This window comes from Seriola dumerili, unplaced genomic scaffold (genome assembly GCF_002260705.1).
Source record: "Seriola dumerili isolate Sdu_G_001 unplaced genomic scaffold, Sdu_1.0 BDQW01000169.1, whole genome shotgun sequence".
Classification (NCBI taxonomy): Eukaryota; Metazoa; Chordata; class Actinopteri; order Carangiformes; family Carangidae; genus Seriola; species Seriola dumerili.
The window spans coordinates 2,457,558-2,477,682 of record NW_019174424.1 but is presented as its reverse complement, the minus strand read 5'-3'; the positions used below and the strand labels follow the sequence as shown (position 1 = coordinate 2,477,682).

The following is a 20,125-nucleotide window of genomic DNA, read 5'->3' as shown; positions in this document are numbered from 1 at the left end:
AATGTTCTGTTGACAGATTAATCCACAAATTGTTGCAGCTCTAGTTTTGTGTTGGTGTTCCCAGTGTTGCATCAAGGGAAAACTCAGGATGCGTTGCCCAACAAAGAGACAGAATAGAGTCCGTTTTCCTGGAATTTATTGGCTTTTTCAAAAAGTGACAATAGCTTTTATCCATAAAACTAAAGAGTCACAACATTGGCTTGAATTAAAGCACAGCTTGATGTCGGAATACAATACAGATGAGCAACATGTACTTAACCCCTGATCTAGTAGTTCAAATACATTTTGTAAATAGGCAAAAAATATAACTGTAGCAATTCTAATCTTAGTTTTCAGTATATGTTGCACATACATGCTATCAGCATTAATTACAAAAAGCTAGGCTTGTAGGGAGATTAAGGTAGCGTTAACTGTAGAGGTAATAAACAAAGGATATTCATAGTGTTAGTTTAACAATACAGTGAGTGAAGTGTAACTTCTGTGAAGAAAGATACAAAATAGTCAATCACATGATTATAACAAAAATGAGTACACTGTATACTACACCATAACCGACAGTAGCTTTGTTACTGTTATTAGCAGGCATGAATGCTCTTCTTAGTGACATTGCTTAGCCAGTAGTGATGCTATTAAAAATCAAATATGCTGCACAAAAGTTTTCTGATAAATGCCCACAGAGCATTAAAGGTGCTCTTGATCCCCGCCACCAAAACACCTAAACAGTTCTAATCCAATACCTAATTAAGTTTTCAGCTTTGCACTCCTGGGCAGCTATACAGTTGAGACATTTCTAGGGAAACATTGCAAAGAGGAAAGAAAAATACCATAAACTTGACAGTTCCAATTGGAGCCAAACACATAAAATACTGGATCATTTCGATTTTTCAGGGGTTAATAATAGCACTGTTGGTGTCAGCAGACCTTTCCTCCGTCTGAATTTTTCAGTACGTCTCAGGCGTCGTTCAATCCATGAGAATGAATTAACATGAATCATGCTAGGGCTGAAAACTAACTCCTGGTGAAGAGATTATGGTACACTAACAGTAATTTGAGGCAAAAAGAACTTCACAGATGGTTACTTCAAGTTCTTTGTTGACAGTGCGATGACACACGACTGCCCTTTGCAAAGTGAAACTGAAATTAATAATATGCCATTGGTCGTGGAGCTGAACAAACAGCAGCACACAACAGCAAATTTCCAGCTGTATTTTGAAGGTTTAAAGGTTTGAGACAATAGAACAAAGGTTTTTTTTTTCGGCTAAAATACAGTATGTGTGCAGAATGTATTTGGCAATATTTCTTCCACTCAAGACGAACAACCAAGACTGTAAACAAAAAAAGGTGGACAACCAGTGGAAGAACAAATTGAAAACATTCCACGGTCCATTTTTACAAAACATCCAATCCATTTCAGAAGGCCTCAAGAATTTCATAATTTCATAGTCTCGTCTATACAGTATACGTTGTTAGGAAAGAACTAGGGTCTATAATCATCCAACCCCTTCTCCTAAATCTGACCCTATGTCAAATTTTTCATGGAAATGGTTGGTATAACTGCTGTAGCTACACTTATGGAAGGAAAGAAACTGAAGTACATTGTTTTTGTGTGTATACTGGTGTGTTTCTCCTGTGTCTTTTAGCCACCCTCACCACTAGCGGTCATGTTCCCCTGTAACCGGTTCAAGTGGAGGAAGTCTTAGAGGAGAGTGCACTTCTTCCCCTTCTTCTTGACAGGTGGAGGGCAGAGGACGGCCCGGATGGCCTCGTCAAACACAGTTTTAAGGCCACGCTGAGTCAGAGCTGAGCACTCCAGGTACTTGACGGAACCTGAGGGAATAGTGCAGAGAAAGCCTCTGGTTTAATATCTTTAATATTCATTTTCATGAAATATTTCAGCATAAATCAGGAGAGAAAACGTATTTATTTGACATTTACCAATCTCTTTGGCCATTGCCAGTCCTTGGGGATAGGTAATCGGAGAGAGTTTCTTCTCCTTCAGCTTCTCCATAGTGTCTTTGTCATCTCTCAGATCCAACTTGGTGCCCACCAAGATGATGGGGGTGTTGGGACAATGGTGTCTCACCTCAGGGTACCACTGTGCAGAGACCACAACACTGAGAAGTTAGAGGTGTAATTTTTCAAACTTTTGTGGTATCTTGAACACAGCCCACTGCGTTTAAATTTGCTACAGATGCACTACTACCAAGCTGGTGAATGGAACACAAGCACAGGGTTGGTAAAGAGAAAAGAGTGCATTTAAACCGCTAGCTGTTTTTTTGGCCACTTGGAGGCAACGCAACAAGCTCAAAACAGCTTTTAAGTTGATCTGGTAAACCTGTTAACAAACAGCTGCAGATTTACACACACATATACAGCAGATATGAAGCAACATCATCATTCATTTAGAGTCATTTTTCTGGCCAGCTGGCGAATACAAGTCCAACATTCCCTCTCTTTTAGCTACGTTTTTGGTCTCTACCAACTCCTTAGGAAAATATCAGTCTCTTCAGCTAGGAGATGCTCCTCTATGTTTACCAGCTTGTTGTTAACTATATGTCTGGTCTTTGATGCAGAGCAGGATTTGTGTGGCAGTTTTATCATATATGCCATGTTAAATGCGATTAGTGTTTACGACATATTCCAGTCCAGAGTGAGTAAGAAAAATAAATGCTGCTCTTTTTCACCATTGTCCCATAATTAAACATATTAATAAGAAGTATGCTTCAAAACAGTTCAGAGTGCAGCTCTTTCTGTTGCCATAGCTAGAGACAAAAACTACAGATAATCTCACTGGGAACTGAAATTGGTCAGCTGAATTTGACCAAAATGTTTATTTATAATTTATTGGGAGCAAATGGGCAGTGTGCAGATACTGCTCAGATACCAAAGTCTTCATGTGCAGTCATCATCTCATTGAATCTATAAAAGGTTATAGAAAAGTTTTCTAAAGTCACCCTGAGCTGCAGTGATGGATAATTCAGACCAAAAACATCCTTACGTTAAAAACAGCACAGGGGGCTGTTTCAGTGGAGATATGTTCTTTAAGGTACCAGTGAGACAATGAAATACAATCCAAAAGGTCCAGTAACAGATTAATCTGTTTAAAGTCTTACCAGACACCAAAACACTGCACAGCGGTTTATAATACTCACAGACAGGATTTAACAATTCTGGAAAGTCAGGACAGAAACTATTTTATCTTTCGTTGCTGCAATCAAACAGCAGAAATACACTTCACGTTACAAAGTAATCTACCAGGAATGTGAACTTGCATGTATCTGATTGGCCAGCGCAGGGCCTTGCCAGATGACGCTACGTTGCGTTGCATTTCTGTAATTGCTGCACCTGGTTCAAGTTTTTTCCTGAGCCCCCTATGTTGGCAAACCTGATATGTTAAAGAACTGGTCCCATTCAAATGAATGAGAGGGCTATGTTATTTCATGCAGGCCTCAAGTCTGTCTGACACAGCTTCAGAGGGAAAATGCTGGCTATTCTGAATCAGTCCCTGTTAGGAATGAAAACATAACAGTGCAACTAATATGCAACTGGAAACGTCATCTAGTGTGGTTAACTTTCTTCTGGAAGATAAAAGCCCTGTTTTAAACCTTGTGTGGACAAATGGGTAAAAATGGTTCTTATGTAATAATTATCACGAAGAACAAAGCAATTAAACTGATTAGTAAACATGTCATGCTGTGCTCATTGTGGGTCACTTTGTTCACACAATGCATCTGCTCATCATGTTAGGATTCTGTAGAAATGCTGACTGCGTCATTTCATTTAAATCCCTCAAGCTAAAAAAAAAAGTCACCTTTGTGGTACCAGATTCCCTGACTTATCCCCAAAGATGGCTGGCTAACCCACTACCCTCAATAAATCACCAGCTACAGTGATGGTAAATCTATGTTTTTATCTGGAATGGTTCTGTTAGATGGCACTGGCATCAACCGACCAGACCAGTGCCACCCATAAAATCTGATCAATAATGTTCAACAGCAGACAAGTGTAAATGTGTTGTTTTTGGTGTTTCACAACACTCCAACAGACAGATAAATGCAATAAAAATATACTAATTAAGGAACAATGCAGATTACTGCTTAGACGTAGACAAAAAACACTGCAATGATTCAATCATGAATAAATTAATTTGGAGATTTTCAGCAGACACCAGGGTCAAAATAAATCTTTACAAATCTGAGTCATCCCTTGACAAAAAATATAGGCAAATCAAAATCACCCGATACCTCTTTTCATGCAATGTAGCAAACCTGATCCATATAGAGACCTTTACAACCTCCTCTCTATCCCATACAGGTACTGCAACAACTCACCTTGGCACGGACGTTTTCAAACGAGGCAGGACTCACAAGCGAAAAGCAGATGAGAAACACATCCTGGTAAGAGAAAGAAAGCAATGCAATCAGAGCCCATAACAATCACTTCCTGAGGAGAAAAGCAATAAGAAAATCTCCTGTAGTCATGTCGAACAAAGATGTGGTGTTTTCTTTCCTTCTAACTTCCTTATTCATTTAAAGCACCCTGACTTTCCAAATGGATTATGTAAGGGCACCACCAGCATCAACATATACTTCAAGGCAAATACCACATGTCAAAGAGAACAATAATAAGTGAAATATAATACAGCATTGTCAAACTTTTTTTTTGTACCGTCTGTGGGTAGGAAAGTGGGCGGAGTCTGTCATAATCTTCTTGTCCTGCTGTATCCCAAAGGCCCAGGTTCACCGGCTTTCCGTCCACCATAACATTGGCAGAGTAGTTGTCAAACCTGATAGAAGCGATGTGAGAATAAGCCAAACACATCATGCCTAATGTAAGCTGATAAAAAATTACTACAGACATAAAATGTGAAAGGAAATAAAAACTACAGGGTTAGTTCTCAATTGATCTGCTGTGCCTCTTCCGTTCTCTTTTGAAAATGAATCTTCATCTATTAAATCTGACTATGCAAAACACAAAATGTTGCTTATTAACTGCCTGCTGAGCTGGTCCATGCAGACTGAGCAGACAGATACAGGTCAACATAGTTTCCACAGCTGGTCTAGAATCAGATAGGGTGCAGGTTTTCCTTCCCTATCCTTCCCAGAACATTAATTTCCCTGAATCTTAGTTGCAGTCCACAGCAGCGATTATAACCTGTTCTGCAGGCAACCAAATATTCATCTCAAAAAAGCAACTGAAAATAAGATCCCAATTTCATTATGCTGTGACTGTACAGGAAACAAGGGTGGAGACAAATGGTGGACTGTCAGTGTTGATCGACTCCTAGTCTGACATAAATAAATAAATCATTCACTCTATGCTGCAGTCTCAAATACTCACACTGTGGGGATGTACTCTCCAGGAAAGGCATTGGTGGTGTAGCTGATGAGCAGGCAGGTCTTACCCACAGCTCTGGAAGACAGAAGGATAAGGAAAGTATTTATGATTTTACCCCAAAAAGATGGGAGCACAAAAAGCCGTTCTGGATATGTATTAATATATTTTTCTAATGAAGTAACTCATGAAAAAATCAAAATCTGGTCTACAACTAAATGCAGATCATAAGTTTCCCAAGCCTGAGTTGACATATTCAAACTCCTTGATGTCCAATCCATGATCCAAAACTCAAAGATCCGAGTCCAAAACACTGAGAAACCAGCAAATACAAACGTACAAACATTGAACTTTGATTAGTTTTACTTGTAAACTGTCCTTGTCCTTTACTATTGATACATTCTCAGAATTGCCATTGCTTTCTGTTAACCTGGTAATCAATTAATCAACCTTTTATTTCAGATCTAATCAAACTTTCAAATCAGATATAGACAGTTACATGAACCATGGTCTTCCTTGTGAGGAAACAGACTTACATGGTGTAGACTGAATTTGATGTTTGCAAAATATGCATATAACATCGCTAGTGTTGTAATGATCACATATGAAATTTAAGTGGTATACCATTTAATATGAACCCAACCTACTTAAAGGTTCCGCTTTGTCGAAATCAAAATCGAAAATAATAAACTAAACACAGTCGTGGGCCCATCAATGACTCTGCTGCTGCGGTATCCACCACACCCTGGCAAATAAGTTATGAGTGTGTTGACTTCCCACATATTGTTACATGTTGTCAGAAAATCACTCATGGCTCGTTTTTGATCCCTTATCAGTCTTTAGCTGTTGCAGACAAAGCTTTCACATTTTCCTTTAACTTTTAACAAGCTGAAAATGCGCAACATGTGTAACATAACAGTGCATTACACGGCAGCTCACACCAATGAAATGACGGACAAAAACTCTTCATATTTCTTAATTGGTAAGTAACTATTGCCAAATTTTAACTCCGGCTTAGAGGGATAGGTGAACTGCCCATTGATGTCTGACTCACCCAAGTGTGAAGAAAACAATGTAACCAGGATAACTTCAGTGAAAGATTAGCCAACCACTTGCATACTAGCTATTTTGTAATGTAATGATTAGCTATATAAGATCACCTGTATACGATTAGTGGCGATTTATGTGTAAATGACAATGTTCACGTAACATAAACAGGTAAAGTTAAAGCTTGGTGGCTAACTTTACCCGTCTGGAAAAATCTGGAGCAAAATGCTTTAACGTTAGCTAGTCTGATGACAATGGTTTTAGCTAATGTCACACTTCATCGTTTGACTTTAAATACTAAGTGGGAGGCACAAACCCTTAGTCAACTCGATTAAGTTAACTTACCCGTCTCCGACAACGACACACTTTATGGCCTGCATTGCGCCGCAGCTAGAGGAATGCTAAGTTAGCCCGGGGAGCCAGCTAACGTTAGCTCGCACGTCTCGTTTCCTTTGTCCGGGATTGCTCGCTGGTGAAACGTCCAAACAACGTCTCCTTAACGGCCTTTGGTTTCACAGTGGAGCTCCTGGGATGTGGAAGAGGTTGTGGGGAAACTTACAGCAACTTATCTAACACTTTAACACAAGTTTACTCAGAAATTCCCTCTCGACATTCCCATGCTTTCGTGGGCTGATTGGGAAGCTGTGAAGCAAAACAGCGGCCACCACCCCTGAGGAAAAAAATGAAGCTAGACACCGCCACCACCACCCACCAGATGCTGCATCCGGTGCACTGGGGCAGATACGCCCACTGAAACGTCCCAAACACAGGCAACTGGCAAATCACTGGTTTCTCTAAATTCAGAGAATGTCTTAAGAGAAAATGTATCAGGAGGCAAGAAGTTTAAAACGAGAATTTGCACTTGGCTGGTTAAAATAAATAATAGAAAATAAAAATCAGGACGGACAAGTAAGGGTGTGACACGGAGTGAGGAACTGACGTCAGCCCAACAAGCCTTCTTGATTACTATGGACTTTGAGACTTTGGGGGTTATTTCCTGAATTTTGCCTTACGGGCTGTGTACAAAGAAGAGCAAATTCCTTGTATGTGAAACAAACTTGGCCAATAAAGCTTTAAATAAAGCCTACAAGGCAACGATTTTGTTTTGCCATATATAAGTTAGTGTAGTAAGGACATTCATAGACTCTGAGGGACAGGGGCAAAACCGACAAAAATGCACCTCATGCCAAAAACAAACAAACCAAAAACAAAATGCCATTGACTGCAATGCAATTATCATTTTCCAACTGTAAATGTTCTAAATACCAAGTTGTCAATAACCAAGTGATACTTGGTAAGAGACTGGTGTGGGTCATGGTTGGGTCTGGTGTTGATTCAGCTGTAAATACAATAAACAAAGGTGTATTCTTAGGAGAAATGAATATAATTATGGGGAAATGCTCAAATAAATACAGTGTAACAGAATTAGCATCAAGATGTATTGTTCACGATGATGTGTTTGGACGTCTGTTAATGGAGAATCAAACTGACTCAAGATATGGCTAATTGGTGATAAATATTATGTAAGTAATTAAAGAGCAGTGTCCTTCATGGTTTAAATTTCTTTGTTCAAGACACTATTCGCAAGAAGTATTTTAATATGGCACCACATCAACAACAACAACAACAAAAAAAAAAAAAAACAACAAAAAGGTTGTTAGAAAAGTTAAATGCAATATGCACACATGATGTATTATTTGACTAATGTTTTCTTAGCTTATTTTTATTGATCATTTCATATCCCTGGTAGGTTGCAGTAGCCTATGTACCTGTACGTTCTGTTAGTCAGTCTGCCTGAGAACCTACACTCGGGGCATAACGGCCACTGACTGTATTCTTCCAACATCCGTGTGTCACACCGTCATCAGTCCTCCGGGTGACCATAACGGGGATCTGTGTATGATCTGTTGGGGTGGAGCAGCTCTGCCAACACAACCAGCCCGTGTAAAAACAAAAATGGAGCTCGGAGTCAGACAGCGGTAGAAATATGAACTGTCACACATCACTCACCTCTTTCCTCGTCTGCTTGCCGCACTAGCTGACTCAGTCACTGGAGATACCGCCGAGGCAGACTGCGCCTTTATGGCGGGTCTGACTTATTTAGTGCTCCGGTTTTCGGGCTCTGCAGGTCGGTCTTACGGAGTGTTTTCCAAAGGCTTGACGAGGACTTTGTTGATATTTTTTGATCTCGCATGGCGACTGCGAATCAGATTCCCCTATATCTACCTCGTCGCCTCGATGATGTTTAATGTCAGATTGCAGGTAATTATTCAAACACTTTACCCTCGTTTAGGAAAAGGCACAAGCTGTAGTTAAGTTTTACAGTTTACCAGCTGGTTAATGTCAATAAGCCAACAGCTGATGGGAAAGGCCCTTTAATGCTGGGTTAGTTTTAAACATTGTGCTGTCTGAAGTCATGTCAGTATAAACATATGTTGGCTGGAGGTTGAATGAACGACAATGAGATGTTTTTTAAAATATTTTTCCTCTGCAGATCGATAGTAGATGACCAGTTTATTAGGTACACTTAACTGAAACTAATGAAGTCTAATACAACAGGCTTGTAGTTAAATCTACCTCCATGAAGTTATAGCTTGACCAGTATTGGAGCCCAATACCTATATTGATATTTGGGAGTTTAAAAAAATCTGATAATGGCTAATAATCAACTAATTTTTACTATTCAATTTAATACTTACATACCAACTGATGCCTCCATAATTTATAGTGCTTCATCTTCAACTAAAATTTCATTTGCTTACATTGTTTACAATTGAACTGATTATCAAGTCCATAAGTCGAGTAAGTGATTAATTGTTTCAGCTCTAAATGCATTTACTATTCAACAGCGTCACAAACTACAGCCTGTACAATGAACCTAATACCTAATTAACTGGCAACTGTGCAGTGTATGCTGCTTTTTATAGTTTGAGATCAATGGCCTGTCAATGTTTTCATTCATGTCTTCATTTGTGATTTGCCAAGATAGAAGTGTCTTATCCCTTCAGTTTGTATGTAGTTCATTGTCTGACAGCTGCCTTATCTCCTCACAGGTACACATTGAAATCCACTGATCAATCATCAATGCCTGCATTTGGACTCAAAACAATAAACTGTGAGCACTGCCATGTTTCAGTCCTGTAAAGAAAACTGGCTAATGCTGCACAGCAATGTGTGGAGAAAAAATTGAATTCTGCAGACTGGTATAACAATGCAACAATGTGACACCACACAGTTGTTGCGGTCAGCCCATGTCACATGAGCCCAGTGCCTTTGCAGGGGAAGGAAGGCAGTGATGTCTGCAAAAATGAGCCAAGGTGAGCGGTGGTATGTGAGGGTGGAGGGAAAAGATGCTACACGGTCACCTTTTTAAGCCACCACCTGAGATTCAGGAGCCGCTCATCCTGTCTGTGAAGGCTGTGTCGGACGGAAGGTGGATTTTGACACTGCCGTTTCTCTGGATGTCAAGGACTGCGGCATGGGTTTGAACGTGAAAACAGATGATTGTTGCTGTGGAACTTTGTAGCTTCTCTTTATCGTCTGACATGTATGTTTAATAGGCGTCAGTGTAAACATCTCACAGAATAAACTGGAACCATTTCACTTTAATTTAAAAAGTTAATATCTCCACCGCATGACACGAACACGCATGTTTTTTGCCCTCTGTGGTTCGGACGCTTTATTTAAGGTTGGGGGTTAGCTGTGTAAGCGGTACATGATCTTTCAACAGAGGTTTGCTGTAGGATAACACGAAAGCTGCCATAACTGTTCTGCTGGGAATTTACAGTCTGTCAGTAAGTGCAGTCTCAAAGGGAATCACTGCATGTCCTCTCTGTGTCTGTACACACAGGTTGTCATACTCACTGTTGTGTTTCTGCGTATCAGTGGCACTGGAAAGGTGACATGAGTGAAAAATGTTACCTTCAATACGATTTTTGTAGCTGCATTTGTCCCAAGTGTTTATTTCTGTGATAAATGTGTATACTGGGTTTTGAAGTCAGAGAATTGAGGATAAGAATGATTGAATTTGAAAAGTAATAAATGAATGAAATCACTATTCTCAGCCTTTTTTTGGGGTAATTTTTCTTCATTAATTTATTAAAGTGTCTCTTTTAAAATATATTTTTGTAATCTTTCCCATTATAAATTGATGCCATTTCCCATTACATACTGTATCTTCAAACAACATATAGACAGTAAAATGTGGAAAACCTCACAGACTCATAAAACATCCATACCATGGTGCCACAGATGTTGAAGGATCGGAGCCTCCACAGGAAAAAGAGCAGACTCTTGCGGTTCTCTACAGGCCCGCAGAGTTCCTGGTCCAGTCCAGTTTGCTGTCCAAGTGGACACCCAGGTGTTGGTGCTCCTGGACCATCTTCACCATCTCTCCCCTTAAGGAAAGAGAAGCAAGAATCCTGGATCTCCTGAAGTCCACTACCAGCTGAACCAGGCTGAACGGTTGTAAAGGCAATTGCGAAATCAAAGAGCATTATACTGGCCTCGCCCACTGCTCTGTCCAGCTGAATGCAGGCACAGTGGAGCAGATGATAACAGCATCCACTCCGATATCTGGTTGGTATGGTGAGCCGGAGGGGGATCAATGGACAAAATCCGGGACCAGTCTTTCAAAAACCTTCATGATGTGTGAGGTGTTGCTGGGTGGTTTTTGATGAAGGTGGTCATTGGGAGGCTACATGTTGAATTAGTTGAGGAAATGGTTTAGTTCACTGGCTCTGTCAAAGTTTCCATCTACCATCTCAGTGCTGGGCTTGTAACCAGTGATGGTGCTCATCCCTCCTAGAAACTCCCTGGCGTCCCTGCTGCAGCCTCTGCTCCAGCTTCCTCCTACGGGCCTCCTTTCCTTCTCTGATATTCACTGACAGCTGTTTCTGGAGCCCTTTTATCACCTCCCTGTCCCCTGAGCTAAACACCCTCTTCCTCTCATTCAGGAGTGCTTTGATGTCCTTGGTAACCTTGGCTTGATGTTGGAAAACAGTGGACAGGACTGGAACAGAGAAGTTGATGTACTCTGTCAAACAGTCAGTCAGTCCAACTATGTGCTCATAATAAAATAATTACCCATTAAGTAGTAATGGAGACCCAAATTAAAATATGAATAAATAAAAAGCATACTTTCACCTCTTGCAAAGTATACCATTACATTTTTAATTAAATGTGATCCAGTTCTTCATGCATGAGAAGTTTCCCCACATGAGAATTTCTTGCGTAGCTGAATGGTTTCCAGATTTTTTTAAATTTGCCTCTCAGATTATGTTTTTTTTTCTAATCTGAAACAAATACACATATTTTTGAAGATGAAATTTAGTATTAATATGCATTTATCAATAAACGTATGCTCTATTCCTTTCCAATTTAGTTCTGAATCTCAACTATTACATCACATCTCCTAACATACCCAAAATACAGTATAATCATCCAGGTATACTGGATTTTTTTTTTCAATACAAGCTTCCCTTCCTTTCCACCAAATCCATTTTGGTATTTTCCATAAACAGTAAAATATAAAATTCATCAGTCACTGTGTTGAAGCATTTCGCTTCTGCAACTGGGCAAAAGAATGAATATTAGATTAATCAATCCAGCCAGTGACAGACTGTGGAAGATTCAAAATGCATTAATAAAAACAGATCAGGACAAGCTTCGCCCATGGTCCCATTCTGAAACTGTGATTGAACTGTTGATTATTATTTTATTTTTTTTTGCATTATGATGCGTCTCCATCTCTAAAAAGAAAAAGCTCCCTAGCACCTTTTCATAAAAACTAATGACAGTGCTTTGTATTTAGTAATAGTAGGTTTACACCGCTCTCTGTGTTTTCCGTGTTGTAATTTGTTTTAATGTGGCTAAAATGAAAAACTATTAAACTATTATACTATTAACCCTTATAAAAACTACAAAAAGATAAATAATTGTCCCTTTAACATATTTTTCATTTACTTACAGTACGACTCAGTAAATGCATACATAAAATGATATACAAATATCAATGTGCATTGCTTTCACTTTATATCTTTGTTTAATTTGTTTTAATTTAGGTGTTTTAAATATTCCATGAAGAGACTGAAGATGCCAGCCTGTCCAGACATTGAAGGCCTACTTCCTCTACTTTAAGCATGAATGTATGGCAGTGCCAGATGTGTCCACACGGGGGAGGTGGTCTATCATGGTACTGGATCGCCTTTCTGATCTGTTGGAAACACACATCATGAGTTGTCGGTCTCTTTGAGGAGGACACTGGCTGACGCAGGTAATGAAGCTGTAATACAACCAGAGCTATCTGTCACAATACAGAATTTCTACTTCTGCTCAATTCTGCTTTTTCATTTGTTATGATTCATGATCACTTTTATTCTAACACAGTACTTTATTGTTTATGGTAACTTTTACAAAATGTATCAATCATGACTCTACTTCTGAAAAGAAAACATAAATTCAGCTTGCGCTATGAAGTATATTTGCTTCTTCTTTCTCTGATCTACATCAATTAAAAAATCCTTTGTGATCCATATCTGTGTTTATAGAGCATGAATACTTGTAATGAATGAACCTTAGCCAGCAGACCCATATGGCACTTAAAATGTGCACGTCTTTTAAGTAGATTTCCAAACCGTTGACACCTTCGCTCAGCGCAAAATGTACCCAGCAAACTTATCCTAACCAGTCACTCTGATGCCAGGCTGCAGTGTAAAACCATCAGGGGTTGCCACGGCAACTGTATTTCTCCATGTGACAGACAAACCCTCCTGCCCGCCCCCCTTTTCTGGAAAAAGAGGATTTATTTCTCAGGGATTTGCCAGAGGAAAATATTTTAATAAGGTTATCATAGAGGACTGGCAGAGAGCGGGAGAGAGATCTATAGATGAAAGATAAGTCGGGTTATCTTTACCCTGTTTTTGCCAACCACCATTTGTACCCTCAGAAAAAAGGGGTTGTGGAGTAAAGATTATAGAGTTTTAGCCTTTGGCATCTGCAGTAGCTCACATGTGTTTTATTTGACTGAGTGTGGAAGAGTGATAATACTGCAAATGGAAATGGCAGGGATTCAATTAAAGCTGCAATGCAGTACATTTGATGTACAACCCACTTCCATACACATTATTCACAAACCTTTAACAATTTATCCGTGTGGGATCTTGAGATTTGTTGTCTTTTGATTTTGAATTTCAGTATTTAAGTTACCTTTATCCATGTTTGATTTCAGATTTGTATGCTGTGTAGTCTTATTTTTTGCCACTGTGCCCATGCACAGATGAGTTCTTATTTGTTTAATGTTGTCTTTTATACTCCATGTAAACTGAGAGCAGTTGTCTCTCCCTCAAAATGAACGGTGAGCAGATGAGTCCCATGCTGTGCTTTCCCAAAGTCTGCATAAACGCTGTCAAACAAAACTTCATAACTTTATTTTTTTTAAAAACTACTTAGGAAACATACAATATATCCTTGTATATTATGGGTCAATATGATGCCAAACACACACACAACACACACATGCAAAATAAACATCTATATAAGGTGACGTGTGGGAGAAAATCTTAAATTCTAGTCAGAAAGTCTTGAACTGCACTTTATGAGAAAGAGGCCATGGTGTCCTTTGCTCAACAGATATACTCTTATAGTTCTTTTGGTCATTTATTATTCCGCTTTTTTTTTGAGAGGGGGGTTTGGTTTTGTTTTGTCTTTGTTGAACCAATTATGCAGTTATCCACATCATATATTTGACCTTTTCTTTCTTGACTCTGTTACACTTCATTTTAAAAATCCAAACTGTTTATGTGTCTGCCATCAACCTTATGCTTGACAGTTAATGTGGTAACCTACTTGTTGAGAATCAGCCCTGGCTCAGAACAAACCTGCTTTACAAACCAAATGCTTCAGCAGTTAAACTCGATTGTAAAGAAACTCCTAGTGTGTCAACTCTTTATTCACTTAACAACCAGGACATTTATAAATGACACACATTAATACACCACGTCCATGCCCAGAGAATGGATTACTAATGCTAAATGTAATCAAACATTAATCCACATGATTTTAGCTCGGATGCATTAAACCCTCTTTAAACCCCTCAGTTTGAGGTTTTGGTGGAAGTGCTTTGGAGAGCATTACTTTGTATAACGTCCTCTTTGTGGTTATTTAAATAAGCCTGAGTTGCACCTTCAATTTAAATGCTGTTGACCGTGGACAAGAGACATATGCAAAATGTTAAAGAGGATCAGATCAGGTGCTGAGATGAGCTTTGAGCTGACCTCAAAACTGAATCAAAGAGGTGGGGGAGGAGAAGAGGAGCAAGCCAAAAGGAGTGAGAGAGAGAGAGGAAGAGAGAGATAGAAACGTGGAGGAGGAGGAGGGATATCTGGTGTTATATTTGCTGTATACTGTAGGACTGAAATAGGCCATACAAGCAAAAGAGCATTGAAATATATGCCTAATTTAGGTGTTAATGTGACATTTTATTGTTTTCATGTTGTGAACTTTTGCATTCACAGTGCAGTTTAATATTGTACAGATCAGCAAAAATCTGTAAAAACAATCGCTCCATTTGACTTATTTGCTTCAAATCCTCTTGCACTTGAAAAAAAATAAACTCTCTGTAATACGTTCTGTGCTGGAATACAGCAGGAACAGTAAATATTACTCTTGAGTTTGCATTATTTTCCTCCAAGCAGCATCAGTATATTAAGTGTAGTAATGCATTCATTGTCTGTGTGTATAAACTGAGCTGCATTTGACTTAACAGCTTTCTTTTTTTTTTTAGATATTATACAGAGGGGTATTAAAGGATTGTTGTTCAGCTATTGATGCTTCTTGCTTTTATCTCATGTTACTGTTGCACCCCCCTGTTGCACTCCTCTGTGTGCTGTTACACAGCATCCTGATCACATAATCTCTCGACTGATAAACACTGAAATGACTTCTTGGGTAGCTGTTGAGCTTGACTTCATTTAGTGAATTTTTTCATTTCATAACTGAGAGAATGGGATGATAAAGGTTTTGTAAAGGTTGAGAATTAACTATATGCTCAGTAGTAACACTATTAGGAGGAGTAACCTTTACAGCTTGTAATTATGCAACCACAGCAGGTCAAGGAGGATTGTACTTTAGATGTAAGGACACACACTAACACACACAGCTTTACGTTCAAGTTCTCAGACATACACTGCTGCCTTTGTGCCCGGCAAACAGACTCCAAATAAAGACTCTACTCATATGTGTCCTTGGATCCAGAAAACCAGCTCAACTCTGCCCTTCGATCAGATGGTGGCAGGAAAGAAGTGGTCGAGATGCAGAGTTGGATATTAAACCAAAGTGAAGGAAGGAGGAAATCCTGCCGGACTCTGCTTCCTGTGACCTTTGTCACACATGTGCACAAACGCCGTCACCCAAAGATTGACCTCCTCAACCCCCACAACAGGAAGGAGGTGTGTAACCCTGTCACATCCACCGGTTCAGAACAGTCTAGTTCAGGGTTTCAGGTACAAACACATTAGAGAAAGATTAGAGCAGCATCAGTGGAAAAAAAAATCACCTCCCAGTCAGCATTAGTTTCCTTTATCTAAATAATATCTAAATAAGGAAGCTGAAGTGACTTGATCTAAGTATTTCTGTGTGAAATTCACTGCGTCAGCTGAGGCTGATGGAAATGTCATTATTTGCAGTATTTAGTCACAAACAAAAAGTGGTGAACAAACTGAAATTCAAACCTGATGATGGCCCTAGATGGTCAGTCAGCATCACCAAAGTCATAAGGATTTATCACCTGGGAAGTATGATTATTTTCACTGCAATCCATCAAATAGTTGCTAAGATATCTGCATGTGGATCAATGTGGTGCTCATGTCCCAATCAGCAAAATACCACTCACAAACAGGAGCTAAAATGACTTAATCAGAGTATTCATATGGTGAAATTCACTGTGGCATTGCTTTAAACTCAGGAGTGCTCCTCACTGGCTCCTCAAATCTGTTTGATATTCACAGAGAAAAGAAGGATTCAGATACTTAAACAGGGTTTATGCGATGTAATGTGATTCCACTTGATTGCATTATGTAGGCAGTGATGTTTTGGGATGTGGAGGTAGAGTAATGGAGGTTAGGGATGTGAGGGGGTTGCTTATCTGTGTATGTATGCGTGTAATTATGAGCCGGGGTGGGGTGGGGGTGTGTCAGCCATTTTAAAAAGAGGAGGTGATTGCCCTCTGGGCATTGCTGTGGTGACTGGAGCATATGAAGTGGTATGACTGCTCAATCAGGTCACGTGAAGTCGGTCAGGAGTACCACAGACGTTTCCCATGATGGTTGGCCTAATCTGCCAGACGTGCGGCTCCCTGGGGGTACGCACCCTCAGCAGCACAACAGACAGAGAGTCAGACAGCCCGAAAACCCTGCACATGTTCACTTCCAGCCGGACTTTTTCTTTGTGCCGACTTTAAAGTCTTTGTTCTGTGGTTTGGAAGTGATAGATTCATTGCGATGTCCATTTACTCTTACACACTCTAAAAATGACTGAGCCGGATTGATAGCGTATTGATTTTAAAGCTCTAAAACCTTTCGTCTGCATACTCACATTCACTCTCATCAGTGAGGATATCTGGGCCACACTCAGAGGTTTCTCCTATGACTCATAAACACATTAGCATGACATTTATGTGGAATAGAGCACTGTGTGTGTGTGTGTATGTGTGTGGGTGTGTGTGTCAAAGAGACAGACTCAGGAATCTAATTGCTTTTAATGGAACTTACTCTGACTTTCAGTGAGGATGCTCTGCTTGACCAGGTCCAGCGCTGACAGAAATGGACAGTAACATTACATTTGTCTAACCATATTCCCAAAGCTATCACCATCATAATGCATATGACCTATTTTCCACTTGTAGCACAGAAAATATTCAAATCAGTGTTTGCTCTGTGTGCTAACTAGTTTGCATCAATCCACCTAGTATGTAAAACCTCATAACTAGTGGGACCGAAGTGAAAAAGACTCGTTCTGGGCCTCCAGCTGCAGGGGCTTCACCTAGATTCCCCCTCACTTAACACTCCCTATGTCCCTGTTTTCTTTTCTCCTAGTTACCACCAAATTGAAACTTACAACCAAGAAATCAAACTAACACCTTTTCACTCCCTCTGAGGACTTTTTCCTCCTTTTGCCCACTCAACGAAGTGCCACACATGCCAGGGAATTAAGTTTCCTTTAAAACACACGGTTAGGTCATCACAGCATACGCTTCATGCCAGAGTGCAGAGAAAAACAAACACTGTCTGGATGCATGTACCCAAATATCCAACCTGATATAATCACCCCCCCACCCCCCACCCCACACACACCACCACCACTTTAGGCCAGTGTGTGTTACCCAGGTGTAACTTCAGGGTCTCACTGTAGGTCTCCAGTTTCTCTTGCTCTTGTTATTCGGCACCAGACTGCGCCAGACTGGATTACACCGGATCGAGGAGGTTCACTGGATTGTGTAATTTTTTGGCCCTGCTGATGCGAACTTGCAGCAAAGGACTCATCTGAGTCTGCATACGCCCTTTATCGTTACTTCTTTGGTAAATGAACAAGCAGATTTAAGGAGAGGAAGACATTATATCTTATCTGTATATCAAGTCATGAAAGTGAAACTGAGAATGTACATTTTAAGTGATGACATATCAGTCAAGCCCGGCTTGAGTATACATGAACAAGGAGGTAAATAATTTGCTTTTCCATCCACTTTAACAAAACAAATATTTGTGTTATGTCTGGAGGATGTCACTTTGTTTAGAAGAAAGGACTGAGAGTGAAATATTTGTCTAAAAGAGACACCTATGAATAAACAAATGAATGAATACATTAAAACATCTGTTCATGCTTGACCATTGGAGTAATGCACACAGGAAGTGAGACCCCCTCCTTCTGTGCGGAGGCAGGAATGCTATAATTGAAACCACGTGTGTTGTAGAAACAAGCTCTGCAAAGCTCTGTGTGTGTGTGTGTGTGTGTGTGTGTGTGTATTCTCCATTCCAATGTTTCCTAACCTGGTGGTTCTCCCAGCTTATATAACAGTCTCCAGAAGTCCTTATAGTCTATTCTGAAATGAATGAGAATATTTTTGGATTGTTTGCAGGTTGGATCACTACAGAGTACAATATATTGATGCAACATGTCACTTCACAGCACTTTGCGCAGCTGTGTAGTTCACATAAATTAATTCCATAAATCATTTTTGCTGCTCTTGTGCACAGCACTCACCACAAATCTTTCTATCTGTCCTTGTCTTAATAATGTGCTGCCTGTTTAATGCTGTCTGTGTTCTTTAAAGCTTTGCCTCTCTGCAGACAAGACACTGGACTGCACCACTGAAACACCGGGGGGATAGTTACTTTCTAGTATTTTCATTTTCTGGTACTTTATATCTTTATTCTGGCCAGTTACATTTCAGAGCAAAAATACTGTATGTTTTACTTTTTACTTCGCTATATTTATTACACAGCTACATGGTTATTGGTTACTTTGCAGAATAAGATTTTATATACAAATCTTATAATAATTTGACAAAATTCACTTAATTAGTAGTCATTTTCTGGTAATATTTCTGTACTTTCATTTAAAATTTTGAATGGAGAGATTTCTCTTGTAACAATATTTTTACATTATGGTATTGATCACCATTTTCTCCCACACCTGTCTATAATAAATAACTTTATGGTGCAGGGTGGTTACCTGTAATATACAGTGGATACATGGAAATGTACTGCTGGATTAAGGTACTCAGAACTTACTTGAGTAAAAATAGAAGTGTAGAAATACTTAGCATTCAAAGTTTTACTTGACTAAAGGTATAGAAGTATTAGCATCAAAATAGCAGTAAAAGTGGTAAAAGTTAAATAGTATACATATTATATATATTGTAGTATTTTAATATAATTATTGATGCATCAGTGTGTAAGGATCCCTTTAATCAGATGGTGAAGGTAATTTTAATTACTTTATATATTGCTAGACAGGTTTATCTATAATAACGCTTCATAACTTATTTGCTGGCTATATTTTGTTTTAATAATTGGAATGTGCAAACCTGTAACTACAGCTGTCAAATAAATGCAGTGGAGTAAAAGAATACAAAATTTGTGGAGCAGAAGAATTAAGAAGAATTAAGTAGCATTAAATTAATATGCAGGTAACATACAGGTGTGCAAATACTAAGAAACTGTACAGTAGGAAATGCACAAGAATATGCAATTTATTTTGGTATATCCAGCAATAAAATAAAATACAACTAAACACAACCAACAGTAGCCTAATGAGGTCTCGAAGGGTATAGCCAGCAAAATGAAACCGTGTTGTATAATCAATACTAACGCTATAGATGCCCTATATTATTTGTTGGGTATAATGTCAGTATTGCCTGGAGTCACGTGAGGGCTGAGCAGCGATGACTGCTGACGCGCAGCACGGGGCTGTGGATGGGATTAACAACTACTGTCAATTTACACCAAGGTATAACAACAACTTCCTGTTTCTGGTTCCAAAATAAAAGAGACAGCTCGATGAGCAACGTGTCACACCTTTGAGTAAGCACGACTCTTTTATTTTGAAGACAAAAGTACCTTACATCCTGAATCCTTCTCGTCTGTGTGTTCGCCAACTTGACGGAGCCGTGTCAACTACTCTCCCGATACTAGTGGAGTGAAGGCGTATTTGGAGGGATAACGATAACACGGCGGGCCACAGTGGGCAA

The 20,125-nt window shown here is 39.4% G+C and overlaps 2 protein-coding genes across 2 annotated transcripts; one reads left to right on the top strand and one right to left on the bottom strand.

The window, feature by feature from the left end:
* Positions 1-119: 119 nt before the first annotated feature.
* On the bottom strand, positions 120-7,078 carry LOC111227294 (ras-related C3 botulinum toxin substrate 1-like). The gene is made up of 6 exons (XM_022752722.1): positions 6,727-7,078; positions 5,341-5,412; positions 4,669-4,786; positions 4,332-4,394; positions 1,936-2,095; positions 120-1,827 (listed from the first exon to the last, which is right to left on the bottom strand). Exons 1-6 carry the CDS (start codon positions 6,759-6,761, stop codon positions 1,697-1,699), a joined length of 579 nt encoding a protein of 192 aa, XP_022608443.1. The 5' UTR covers positions 6,762-7,078; the 3' UTR covers positions 120-1,696.
* Positions 7,079-8,259: 1,181 nt separating this feature from the next.
* Positions 8,260-10,417, top strand: LOC111227197 (small integral membrane protein 10-like protein 2A). The gene is made up of 2 exons (XM_022752626.1): positions 8,260-8,643; positions 9,435-10,417. The coding sequence occupies exons 1-2, from the start codon at positions 8,464-8,466 to the stop codon at positions 9,453-9,455; spliced, it is 201 nt and encodes a 66-aa protein (XP_022608347.1). The 5' UTR covers positions 8,260-8,463; the 3' UTR covers positions 9,456-10,417.
* The last annotated feature ends 9,708 nt before the right edge of the window (positions 10,418-20,125 follow it).

What these genes read in the sequence shown, in the direction of transcription:
- LOC111227294 (XM_022752722.1), bottom strand. Translation starts at nt 6,761, where the DNA reads ATGCAGGCCATAAAGTGTGTCGTTGTCGGAGACGG. An exon ending in GGAGAGTACATCCCCACAGT is followed by an intron (nt 4,787 to 5,340) that starts GTGAGTATTTGA and finishes CGCTTCTATCAG; the next exon opens with GTTTGACAACTACTCTGCCA. An exon ending in GGCAATGGCCAAAGAGATTG is followed by an intron (nt 1,828 to 1,935) that starts GTAAATGTCAAA and finishes CTATTCCCTCAG; the next exon opens with GTTCCGTCAAGTACCTGGAG.
- LOC111227197 (XM_022752626.1), top strand. Translation starts at nt 8,464, where the DNA reads ATGGCGGGTCTGACTTATTTAGTGCTCCGGTTTTCGGGCTCTGCAGGT. An exon ending in TGTTTAATGTCAGATTGCAG is followed by an intron (nt 8,644 to 9,434) that starts GTAATTATTCAA and finishes ATCTCCTCACAG; the next exon opens with GTACACATTGAAATCCACTG.